This window comes from Trachurus japonicus, unplaced genomic scaffold, assembly GCF_045865225.1.
Source record: "Trachurus japonicus isolate A0001 unplaced genomic scaffold, Traja_1.0 AP030812.1".
NCBI classification, from domain to species: Eukaryota; Metazoa; Chordata; class Actinopteri; order Carangiformes; family Carangidae; genus Trachurus; species Trachurus japonicus.
Genome location: NW_028220945.1, coordinates 1 through 11472, shown reverse-complemented (window position 1 = coordinate 11472; position 11472 = coordinate 1). Strand labels below are relative to the sequence as shown.

Genomic DNA, 11472 nt, shown 5'->3' with positions numbered 1-11472 from the left:
GGTTTTCACTTTAATTAAACTGTAGCCACAGCAGTTTCTCCTGCGATCTATGTGAGGGGGTCGGCTACAACAATTTATTTTGTGCCCCTTTCGCCACCAAAATCTATGAGCCAGTGGATGGAGGTCGGAAGCAGAGAGTAGGCTACTTTGATCAGATTAACCGTCTACATGGACCTTAATCCGAAAATCAACCGTCATAAACCACTCATCTTGATCGGAAAGAAATTTCTTTACGATTGAGCCCGTTTAAATTAAAATTTTCCAATCGACGTGTTTACATGATGCAATTTTATTTGGATCGGTATTTATTCCTATGTTATTCCGATATTTGTTTCCATGTAAACATGGCTAGTGTAAGGTGTTCAGCTCTGACATATTGAGCGTAGCGTTAGTTCTGGCAGGCCACAACGTCAAGCTCTAACTGCATAGCTGTCATCGCCGGCGCAGATCAGCTGATGGCTCAGCTGACTCTGCATGTCCGCTCCCTATTGGGAAATTGCATTCAGAGCGGGGTATTTAAACTGCTCTCGCCCGAGCCTCCTTCCTGCTTCCTCTGCTGCTGGCACTTTCGCAACCCACCTCCACCCCAGCTCCTCCTGTCATTGTATTCATGTTGGTTGCTCTGCTCTGTCTGGGTTTTCTTTGCTGCTGCGCTCCCTGCTTATGCCGTTCATGATGGCTCGTGAAGGGCAGGAAGGTGCTCTTCCTGCCTCAGGCTTTACACGCAAGCGCGTGGAAGAGCAGGGGGTCCCAGAACAGTATCATACGGCGAAATAAAACTGTGCAAGTAAATAAAGATTATTTTGACAAAAGTGGTCCTGACTGAATAACAAAAAAGCAAGGCAGCGGCTTCATCTTCTCAGGCATCTGAAGAGCTTTAATGCCAGTAAACAAAGCCTGGCCAAGGTCTACAGGTCACTCACTGAGAGTGTTGTGTGATGAAAAATTCTGGTATTTAACCCATAAAGTGTTTTTCATATGTGGTATAACCACTTAAGGGAACTGTGTTCGTGACTGAACTTTCACCGGTATAGGCTGCTTGTAACCCTGATTGCGACACTCACCAAAGGCCTGAAGTAAACCTTTAATATCACTTTTAATATAATCTCCTGGTATGGGAACCTCTCAGTTAGAGATTAGAACAAGCTGACCCGGGTAGTCAACCCGGATAAATTTATGCAAAGCTGTCGATGTGTGTTCCCGTCGGGGGCAGTCGTTTTTCGGCAAGCAGTCTCTTTTCGGCACATACACTGGCTTTGCATTTACCTCAAAAATGGTATGATATGTGGGAGTGTGTGAGCAAGATGTCTGTATTTGTTGTATTGTCATGTTATGTACAGTATGTCTACAATGTAATGTAGTGTATTGTTGATGTAGTGTGTTCTATGTATATGTTTGTTCAGGGAACCCTTTGAAAATGAGATGCTACATCTCAAGGGGCTATCCTTTAATAAATTCAAAAACAACTGTGTCTCATAATGTTCCTTTATAATTTCATAGCGTGGTGAATGTGCAGTGCAGCTCACAACTTGTCCACAACAGCGTTTTGGAGTTGTTGGATTTTGTATTTGATGAGTTTTCACTGCTACACCTGCCCCACTGATCTAAAAACAGCGTGCATCCACAATTAAAGGTAACGAACCTACTCCTAAAACGATGGGGATTATGGCAATGGGCGAATTTGCCAGAATGTTAAAATATCCCTATAAATTGTCATCAAGATCAATATCCTAACATACGGAAAATTCTAGGTTGATAGTGTGTAGTTTAGTGTAGTGAGGGATGACCTCACACTTTTACCGAATAGACCCGCGGGCCAGATTCACCTCACAGCTTTAGTATTATCGATGAAAGATGTGAGGTCTACATTAAAATACATGCTCTTCTCTCTAACAACAGATTTTATAGGAATATGGAAGATTTCCACATTAACAACACCTCAGTGGACAAAAGCTACAATAACAGCAACATCGAGTCAGACTACGAAAGAAAAATCAACGACCTCATCAGAATCATGATGAAAGTTTCACTCTTCAGGAATGTGATGATGAGCATCATCATCAGTATCAGCCTGCCACTGACTCTAGTGGCCATCCGCCAACTTTACTCTCTGGTGAGGACTCAGTACATGACTGAGGAAGAGTTTGATGACAAATACATATGAGTGCAGTTTTCGGCAGAACAAGATCAAATCATCAGCTCATAACGTGTTTCCAACCACTGTGTTTACTCTTCTCAATGTTTTCCTGCAGGTCAGAAAGGATCACGTGGCTCCGATCTACATCATCAACATTCTCATTTCTGATATCATTCAGCTCTGCACCATGATCGTTGATATGGCAACACCGAAGACTTTCATCTTCACAAAAACCTTAATTTCAGTTTACAGTTATTGTGTGATGACCAGCGTTGGATTCATGGTGTCTGTCGCTCTGGAAAGGTAGCTATCAGTTTACAAAGTGTGTGTAGCTTTTCTCTGTCTGATCATTTTATTTCATCATAATTCAGAATCAAACTCCACAAAGACGATCTGTGTGTCTGTGTATTACAGGTATTTGGTTATCGCCTGGCCACTGTGGTACCGCTTCAGAAGAAACATCAAGACCTCTGTCTTGGTCTGTGTGGTGGTCTGGATCTTTCCTCTTCTCTTTTTCTTCAGTTTTGGAGTTTTTCCGAAGGCCTTGCAAATCATATTTGGTGTCTTCTTCTTCCTTCCCCTCCCTCTGTTCATATTCTTCCTGTTCGGGAGCATTAAAGCTCTGTCTGCAGCCATCAGTGTCCCTCCTGAAGAAAAACGACGAATTGTGGCCATTTTGGTTTTGGTGCTGCTTATTTACACACTGCTATTCCTCCCTGCCATCATTTATCAGTTCACAGAAGACGCGAGGACTAATGATACCTTCAGGATTGTTTCTGTCATGTTTGTAAGGCTCAGTCCTCTTGCAGACTTGTTTCTGTATGTTTTCAGTAGGAAAGGAGCTGGAGACAAGTTTTTGGCCTGTGTGTGTCGTTGCAGGATGAACAGTGACGGAGATGTCAGCATGACTGATGTCAAAGACAGTCGCTCCATGTAGAGTCAGCAGACAAACATCATGAACGATCACAACTTATACATGTGGGTCTATTTCTTAATTTTGTGGCTTGACTGTGTGTTGTTTTATTTGTAGTGAATAGCTTTTCGCATTTAATCTATCTCTTTACAGTAATAAACCTGTAAAGAGAGGGTCTAATAGTGACAGAGATGTCAACTTATAGACAGTTGCTCCATGTAAAGAGAAAAAGAAGGATAAAAAGAAGATGGAGGAAGAAGAGACAAATCAGATACTGTCCTCCAACAGGATTCACCACGTTACAGTACGTCTAACTATTAATTCACATAACACAAAGCTTTGTTTTCTCTTTGTCTATTAAAGGTTTATGTATATCATTATTACATTTACAAAAACAGTGTTTAGTATGGCATTATTCATTCAATGTTCTAAACCCATGCAACAAAAGATAAGCTATTTCTTAATAGTGTGACTCGTGGACAAGTTGTGACCTGCACATTCACCAGGCTATGAAATAATAACGGAACGTTACGAGACGGAGTCGTTTTCAAGGTAAATTTATGCAAAGCAGCCGATGCATGTTCCCGTCGGAAGCAGTTTTTTGGCAAGCAGTCTCTTTTCGGCACGAGAGTGACTTTGCATTTACCTCAAACACAACTCCGTCTCGTAACATTCCATTATTATCTCATAGCGTGGTGAATGTGCAGGTCACAACTTGTCCACAAGAGTGTTTTGGAGTTGTTGGATTGTGTATGAGTTTTCAGGGAAAGCAGCAAATACCATAGGCGTCCGTAGCGTTAGCTGAGCAGCTCGCGACTCTGCCCTGCCGATCAAAATAGCTTGAACCAACAATTAAAGGTAACAAACGTAGCCCTAAGACTATAGCGATTACAGCAAATTTGCCAAAATGTTGAAATATCCCTTTAAGGGCAGAGGGGCGCAGAACGCAGATCAGAGATGTAACAAAGTCGATCAGCGACCTCTGGCCTAGGGTGTCCTGGTGCCACGTGCACTGATGGACACCCTATCCCTGAACATGGTGTTCATTATGGACAAGCTGAGACTAGCACTCAAGTTGAACAGAAAAACACCGCTCAGGTTTAGATTGGGGAGGCCGTACCTTGCTTTTGTATGAAGTAGTAGTTTAAGGAGGTGGAAAAATGAAAAAGAGTGAAGGATGGAAACAAGTGGAAGCTGCATAAAAGTTTAGATGCGATAGATAGAACTTAAGTTCAATCCAGTGACATGTGTTCAACCTGTTGCATGTGTGTTTGTGTGTAAAGCTGCATTACCAACACACATTTATCTGACTCTCTGATGACTTCAGATCCAGACGTCAGACAGCGGTTTGGATTGAAAATAAATGTCCTGTGTGTTCACCAGCACACACTGAGCTGTAGTGAGAACTCTTTATCTTCTGTATACGACCATCATCATAATGGAGTATATTCCACACCACATAATCATTCTGCAAATCATTTACAGTGTTACAGTAAGAATTTAATGTTCTAAAAAAATATGAGCAACATTATGAAGATAGAAATGTAGGCAGTGTATACAAATTACCAAAACTGGCATCTTTAGCATCAATAATAATGTAATGTTACATGAATCTGAGCTCTGACCTGTCTCTACTTCTGCAACTATCTATTTAACTGTACAAATGTCAAAAAGATGACTGGAGGAGGAAACTCTGAAGAAAATACCAAACACTGGTTATAATCTGTATTTTTGGACTGATCAACAAAAATTGGACGAAAAAACTAAATTAATGTCTCAAACACTTGATTTTATCCTCCTCCTCTAACTTCACCAACAACTGGGAGACATGGTCCTTCAACACCATGAACACACAGTCGTTTATAGTGACTTAAGTTAACATCACTGTGTCAACTCTGTTTCTTCAAGGTTTTGTTTCAAAAAATGATAATTACATACCAGAAGCTAACATTTTCACTACACAAAATTTTAAAGCATTTCATTAATTTTTAAAGTTATATTTAGAGAAAATGCAAACCGTCTTGGCAACTTTTCAATTAAACGTGTTTTACTCCTGAAAAAAGAGTCTTTATTTTACAAAACTTGAATTAGTAAAGACAAGTTATCTTATAAGACATGGTTTTAAAATGTATTACATTTGAGTAATATTAATATTTACCCTAATTTGTTTGCAACAGAGTTGACGGTGAGTACGCTGATTTTAAGATTAAATATTTAAAATCTTGCAGGTGTAAGCTTGGAAAATGCTGGAAATGTTACATTTAAAGTATTCTCTATGAGAATGAAAACATTTTAATGGAAAAAAATGATTCTTATTTTTTGTTGTCTGTCTAAACTTCAAATGTACCTGCAATTCTGAAATGGGCCATAAGCCTACACACACACACACACACACACAGTTCTGCTGCCACACTCACTGAGGCACTGAATATAGATGAATCCGCTGCTTAAAATAGTCCCAAGAGAGCCCTTACAGAAAAACCACATGTGAAGTTCATGTGGTTTTTCTGTAAGGAAGCAGCTGCTTGAGGACATTACTGAACCGTTTTAGTTCAAAATGAAACTATATATTCATAGGATGTGATTCAGCAGTGTGTAAGTGCATCTAACACGGGATTTATCAGCAAGAAATAAGACATAGAAAACCTTTGTCTGGCCTTTTTAATGCCAAACTGTTAGTCAAGACTGGGAAAAGTTTGTTTGGATTGAACAGACTAAACTTTGAGAAGCATTTTAACTCTCATCATGATGACAAATTAAAATGTGTGAGCGCTGTGATCAACAAACACATTTTCACATTTACACACACATTAAAACCCATCTCTATTCCCTCTTTTTTTGTCTTGTTGATTTAACAAGGTGATTGTGTGCTGAGTTTACAGATTGTTTTGCTGCCCCCATGTGGCTAAAAGATCTTTTTACACCTTTAAACCTTCAGTATTTTTATTGTGTGGTGACTATGAGCATCACCTCATGTTACAGATGGCACTGATAAGAGCAGGTAACAGTGTAAACATGTTTGTAGTCTATCCAGGACCAGAGATGAAGAAGAGTCAGGATAATATTGTAGTTCTGAGGTGAAAAAGGCAAAACTGGCACAATAAAAGAAGCTGTTATCACCACATTAACAGAGCAGTCACTTCTCAGTTGTGTGGCTTTTCATGTGAAGTCTCACATAAGTCTTTCTGTGGAAGCCTTTCCCACAGATCCCACAGCGGTGCGGTTTCTCCCCGGTGTGTGTGCTGCTGTGCTGCTTCAGGGTCGAGTGGTCGCTGAAACACCGGCCGCACACGTTGCACAGGTACGGCTTCTCGCCCGTGTGCGTCCGGATGTGTCGCATCATGTTGTGTCTGCAGTTGAAGGACTTCCCACACTCGCTGCAGAGGAACGGCTTCTCCCCCGTGTGGATCCTCATGTGCATCTCCAGGCTTCCCTGACTGTCGAAACACTTGCCGCACACTTCGCACACTTTACCGTTTTTGTGAGTTTTCAGGTGAAGTTTTAAGTTTTCCTGTGAATCAAAGTGCGTACCACAGACGCCGCAGAGGTCTGTGGCGTGGCTTTTGGCGTGATTCACCAGGGAAACCATGGAGTGGAACATTTTCCCGCACACTTCACATATGGTCCGGCTCTGCTGCTTCTTCGGTGACGAGGTCTTCTTGATCTTCCTCTCGCTGTCGTTGCCGCTTTCGTTCTCGTTTGCGGACGTGCTGTTTGGGTTGAGGTTCTTCTTGTGCAAATGGACCTGCAGGTGTCGTTTCAGCGTGGAGTAGTCGTTGAAGCATTTGCCGCAGACCGAGCAGGGATATGGCTTTTCCCCGGTGTGTATCCTGATGTGTCTCTTCATGTTGTGGCGACAGTTGAAGGACTTCCCGCACTCGTTGCAGTTGAACGGTTTCTCCCCCGTGTGGACCCTCATGTGCGTCTCCAACGAGCTGGACGCCCCAAAACATTTCCCGCAAACGCTGCAGATTTCAGCTTTCACGTGTGTTTTCACGTGAACTGTAAAACTCTCCTCTGTCTCGAACTGTTCCCCACAGACACCGCACACGTCCTTGGGGTGAATGTCCATGTGATTCACCAGAGAGACGGTGGCGTGGAAGGCTTTCCCACAGACTTTGCAGCAGATTCGTGATTTGTTTTTCTTTGTCGGGTGCAGTTTCGGAGCCATCGGCAGACGAGGCTCCCTCTGTTTCTTCCATTTGTCCTTGACGTCGCTGTCGTCGCTCTGAGACCCGTCACTGCCCCTCCACTCCTCGTCACTCTCGTCAGTCACAGAACAGCTGGAGGACGCCTCGTCATCGTCCTCCACCTTCGTCTGGTCCAGCTCAGCTGAGGTGCTCGGTAGCGGATCCCCTCCCTCGGCTTTAGGGCTGTGACGGCTGGACTCAAGCTGGTCGACCTCGTTCTTCACGTATGGAGGTGTGAAGATGATGCTGATGGTGTTGTCTTCTTCCAGCTCCTCAAGCTGCGTCTTCTCGTGGGAACTGGGAGGCTCCTCCAGGCTTTCCTCAGTCTGTGGAGGCTCCTGTTCCAGAGCGGAGGTCCAGTCCGGTTCACACTGCCCCTCCTCCTCCTCCTCCTCCTCCTCCTCCTCCTCCTCCTCCTCCTCCTCCTCCTCCTGCTGCTGCTGATCAGAGGGGAACCCCTCGTCCCAGACAGAGAGAGCCAGCTGTGGTTGGTCTGCAGGAAAAAACAGAGGAGATAACTTCAATTACTGCTGTTAGAAATAAAGAATAAACAGAAAAATCAATCAAAACACAACAGAATGTATTTTAGAGCCATGATTTACAAAATGAGAACAATAATTGTGGATCTCTTCAAACTTCCAACAAACAATAATTTTACATTTCTAGCCTATCATAATATTTTTTTTCTAACTCTTATTTTTCACATTAGTCTGTTGGGACAACTTTGTGAAGATGCTTGTATATGTGGAAAAACTGGTCAGTTAAGAGTTCTCAGCGCCTGATGAAAGAATTAGTGATCACATCATCCCTACAACCTGATAAGCATGATCAAAATATCTGTAAAAGACCTTGAACTGAAACCGATTTATGTCACATTTCAATCACATCTCAGTTAATAAATTAACACAAGTACGACTTAAGTCACATCAGATCATGAGTTAAACCTCAAAATATTTACTGTCTTGTATAAACCAAAGGTAAAGGTTGACCGTGTCAGTTTGAGTTGTTAATAGCTATTTTTTTTTGCTCCACATAACACATATAGGCCATCAATAGACAGTTCAGTAGTTGCCTATAGTCGCTGGTGATTAAAATCAGTTACCGCTGATAATCACCAGATACAATGAGGTTTTTCTACTGTAAATCTGGAGCACTTGGGTAAATCTCCCTTTTGCCGAATACGAAATTATTCATTTGCAATCAACAATAAAAGTTAAACCAGAGCCTATCACGGATACAGATTCGCCGATAATCAAGCAAAAAAAAGAAAAAAAGAATTAGTAGTAGACATTTCCATGGAGTTTGGCTTGCATTAAGCAGGTATGACGTCCTACCCCGGAAGGGCCTGGTTAATGTGAGGCATTATAACCAGCTTTAACATTAATCACATTAATAACAGGCTATCTCAATGATGCAGTCGTGTTTATGGAGACCGAGGGCTCAGCTACAGGAAGTTAAGTCACTGCATATTTCGGACACCACTTCATTTTCAGCAGCAGAGTGGGCGTTAACGGGACTCATAATGATCGCGGTTCAGGACATAGTCAGAGCCTGATGTCTGATGACCACACATGGTGAAAGACGGAAAAAGCAAGCAAGCAAAAAAAAAAAAAAAAAAAAAGCGAGAATGGGAGTGCATTCTCGCGATGCACAAACCTGGGAGTTTGTTGATCTTTATTTCAGGTTTGAAAACTGTCTGCAGCATCCTGTGCTGTCGGTGGATCTCCCGTTTGGAGAGCAGGATCTCCTCCTCGTACCCCGCGATGGTCTTTTGAACCGCCTCGAAGATCTCCTCTGCGGCCGCGGACAGCCGCTCGCTGACCAGGACCCTGAGCAGCTGGATGCTGGACATGATGCGGACGGACACTCGGCTGCTTCAATGGGCCGAAGCCGGCGGGTTTCTTATCACTTTGAACGCTGTTTATTGTTGTGGAGGCGGCGGAACCACATGCAACGTTTCACCACTGTCAAGTTAGCACCTGTAACGCAGCTGGTAAGAAATGTTTCCTGTCACCGTGTTATTCTTTTCAAAATAAAAGCGACATTTCTCTGATTTTCACGTTCTACAGAGGAGATAGGCTTGATGCCCTGAACTACAACTCTGACTTCAACTTGTGCAGCTTCTTTTAGTCTTGAATCAAAATGTCTGAGGTCAAATGAAGCCTATGCATAATTTTACATGGTTATTTACAAATCTTGTATCTCTTATGTATTTGGGTAGTTGACATGACGCATGATTTTTCCGTAATCAAGTAAAAATATCCATTAAAATGTATTCTTCCTCCACATAACTCATGTCAATAATGCAAAATAGGATGTTTAATGTAACTGTTTTCCTTTTTGATTAAGGATATGTTTTATTCTGTCTTTATTTTACGATAACCATGGAAAAAGTCCTGCGGTGTGTGTGACCGTAATAAATTAGATATGAAAAATTAACATGTATAAAATAAATACAATCATCGAAATAATTGTTCATAAACACCTTTTGGCATTCATTTATACATATTTACTTGACTAATAGAAAGGTTTAAAATGCACAAGACTCCTATATTAAATATCACAGTAAGTTCATTTTTGTAATGAAAATGCTGTCCTGCGGTGTGACATGAAAGATCAGGGTTTTTAAACAGGCATTTTTTATAGACAACTATAGGTGTTCTTTTGTCAAGAGGAACCAGGAAGTGCCTCAGATATTGCACTGTCATTTGAGGATTAAAAGGTGAGTGTTAATCTCTCATTAATTTAACAAATTTCATACTTTGTGTCAAATGATCAACGTGTTCACTTTTGTTAGTCCTGCGGTGTGACAGCTCTACTTTGAGAAAATTAAGACATTTATTTTCAAAAATCACCTAATAAGGTTAGAAACACTATATTTATTCAGCTAGCAAGATGCTAACACTCAGCAATGTATAGTAACGATTCAAAATGGCCACAATTGTGTAAATGTCCTGTGGTGTGACAGTATTGTCCCACGGTGTGACACACCTTAGTCAACTGTGTTATGAGTTAAAAGCCTGTTGTTTTTAAAATGTAGGCTGTTTTGTAACATTTTATCATTATATTGTAGCTATTTTGTAAAGGTACCATGTACAATATTTAGCATAAATTTTGCCATTTAATGCATTGAATTAGCTTGGAGCTCATTTTTTATCTGCGGTCCCTTTGATCCCCTGTTTTATCATTGTTTGTTGTGTATGAAAAGTAATTGGTCACTGAGAATTGTTTTGAACTGTTTTTTGTTGTTTTAGGAATGAGCAGAGAAGGACAGGAGGTACTGTTACAGGCTGAACCAGGATGAGGTCAGGCGTGTGGAGATACTTAGGGAAAGAAGGAGAAAGTAAATGTGTCCAAGCTGTTCAAATTATAAGTTGTTTTGAAAATGTGCTTAAAATGTTGTTAAAATTCTTAGTCTTGACTATCCTAGACTTTATGAGTTAAAATAATTGTCATTAATTACAGTGTGTCTTGTTTAGTTACAAATCTGATGTGATGTCTCCAAAATGTCAACATGTCTTGTTCACAAATAACCTAAGTTTTGTGTTAAAATTCATATAGTTAGAGCCAAGAGTGAAACTATATTTTTGTATTTTGTCAGATGATTTACATAAATGAATGTAATTGTTCTAGTAGCACCTAATAAATTTCTACTAATAATCGTATAGTGTCTCATCTTGTCCTGTGGTGTGACATCATGTCATGCGGTGTGACACCACTTAAAATAAAATTAAAAGGCTTTTATGAAGATTTAGTTAATCCAATCCTCATGTGTTTGTTTTTAAACAATGCATAATTTAACTGTAAGAAAAAACAGCATTTTCATCATAATATTAACATTTTGTAAGAAAGTTTCACTAGTGTGAGCAATACAAGAGGCTACAATTAAAGAATGGAACTGAAAAATAGCTAGAATAAGTTACCTGTGTAGATTATCAATGATAGTTTGCAGAAAGGGATCCTTAAACGTTCAATTAAAGTAATCTATATTTGAAAATATTATTATTATTTTGTAAATTTTACTGTAATGTGATGTCACACCGCAGGACAATTTATGTCCGGGCATGTGAAAAAAGCTTATGAAAAAGTGGAAAAAATAAAAAATATCTGCTGAACACTAACAGTTCAAGAAAATTCATACTTTGAACATTAGAATTTCATTTAATGTCATTAATAATTTGTACTTTTTAAAAAAAATTACTGTTTCACCTTCGTTTGTCAACTACCCATTT

General features: G+C 40.6%; 2 protein-coding genes across 2 annotated transcripts; one reads left to right on the top strand and one right to left on the bottom strand.

Moving 5' to 3' along the window:
* Positions 1–1831: 1831 nt before the first annotated feature.
* Positions 1832–3074, top strand: LOC146959991 (uncharacterized). Its single transcript, XM_085772725.1, has 3 exons — positions 1832–2113; positions 2253–2440; positions 2552–3074. Exons 1-3 carry the CDS (start codon positions 1913–1915, stop codon positions 3072–3074), a joined length of 912 nt encoding a protein of 303 aa, XP_085628851.1. The 5' UTR covers positions 1832–1912.
* A 2161-nt stretch (positions 3075–5235) lies between these two features.
* LOC146959990 (uncharacterized) lies at positions 5236–9278 on the bottom strand. Its single transcript, XM_085772723.1, has 2 exons — positions 8897–9278; positions 5236–7733 (listed from the first exon to the last, which is right to left on the bottom strand). Exons 1-2 carry the CDS (start codon positions 9090–9092, stop codon positions 6187–6189), a joined length of 1743 nt encoding a protein of 580 aa, XP_085628849.1. The 5' UTR covers positions 9093–9278; the 3' UTR covers positions 5236–6186.
* Between the last annotated feature and the right edge of the window lie 2194 nt (positions 9279–11472).

Bases quoted from the DNA above. Each gene is read 5' to 3' on its own strand.
- LOC146959990 (XM_085772723.1), bottom strand. From the start codon at position 9,092: ATGTCCAGCATCCAGCTGCTCAGGGTCCTGGTCAGCGAGCGGCTGTCC. The intron at 7,734-8,896 runs GTTTGTGCATCG...TTTTTCCTGCAG, and splicing joins AAAGATCAACAAACTCCCAG to ACCAACCACAGCTGGCTCTC.
- LOC146959991 (XM_085772725.1), top strand. From the start codon at position 1,913: ATGGAAGATTTCCACATTAACAACACCTCAGTGGACAAAAGCTACAAT. The intron at 2,114-2,252 runs GTGAGGACTCAG...GTTTTCCTGCAG, and splicing joins TCCGCCAACTTTACTCTCTG to GTCAGAAAGGATCACGTGGC. The intron at 2,441-2,551 runs GTAGCTATCAGT...TGTGTATTACAG, and splicing joins GTGTCTGTCGCTCTGGAAAG to GTATTTGGTTATCGCCTGGC.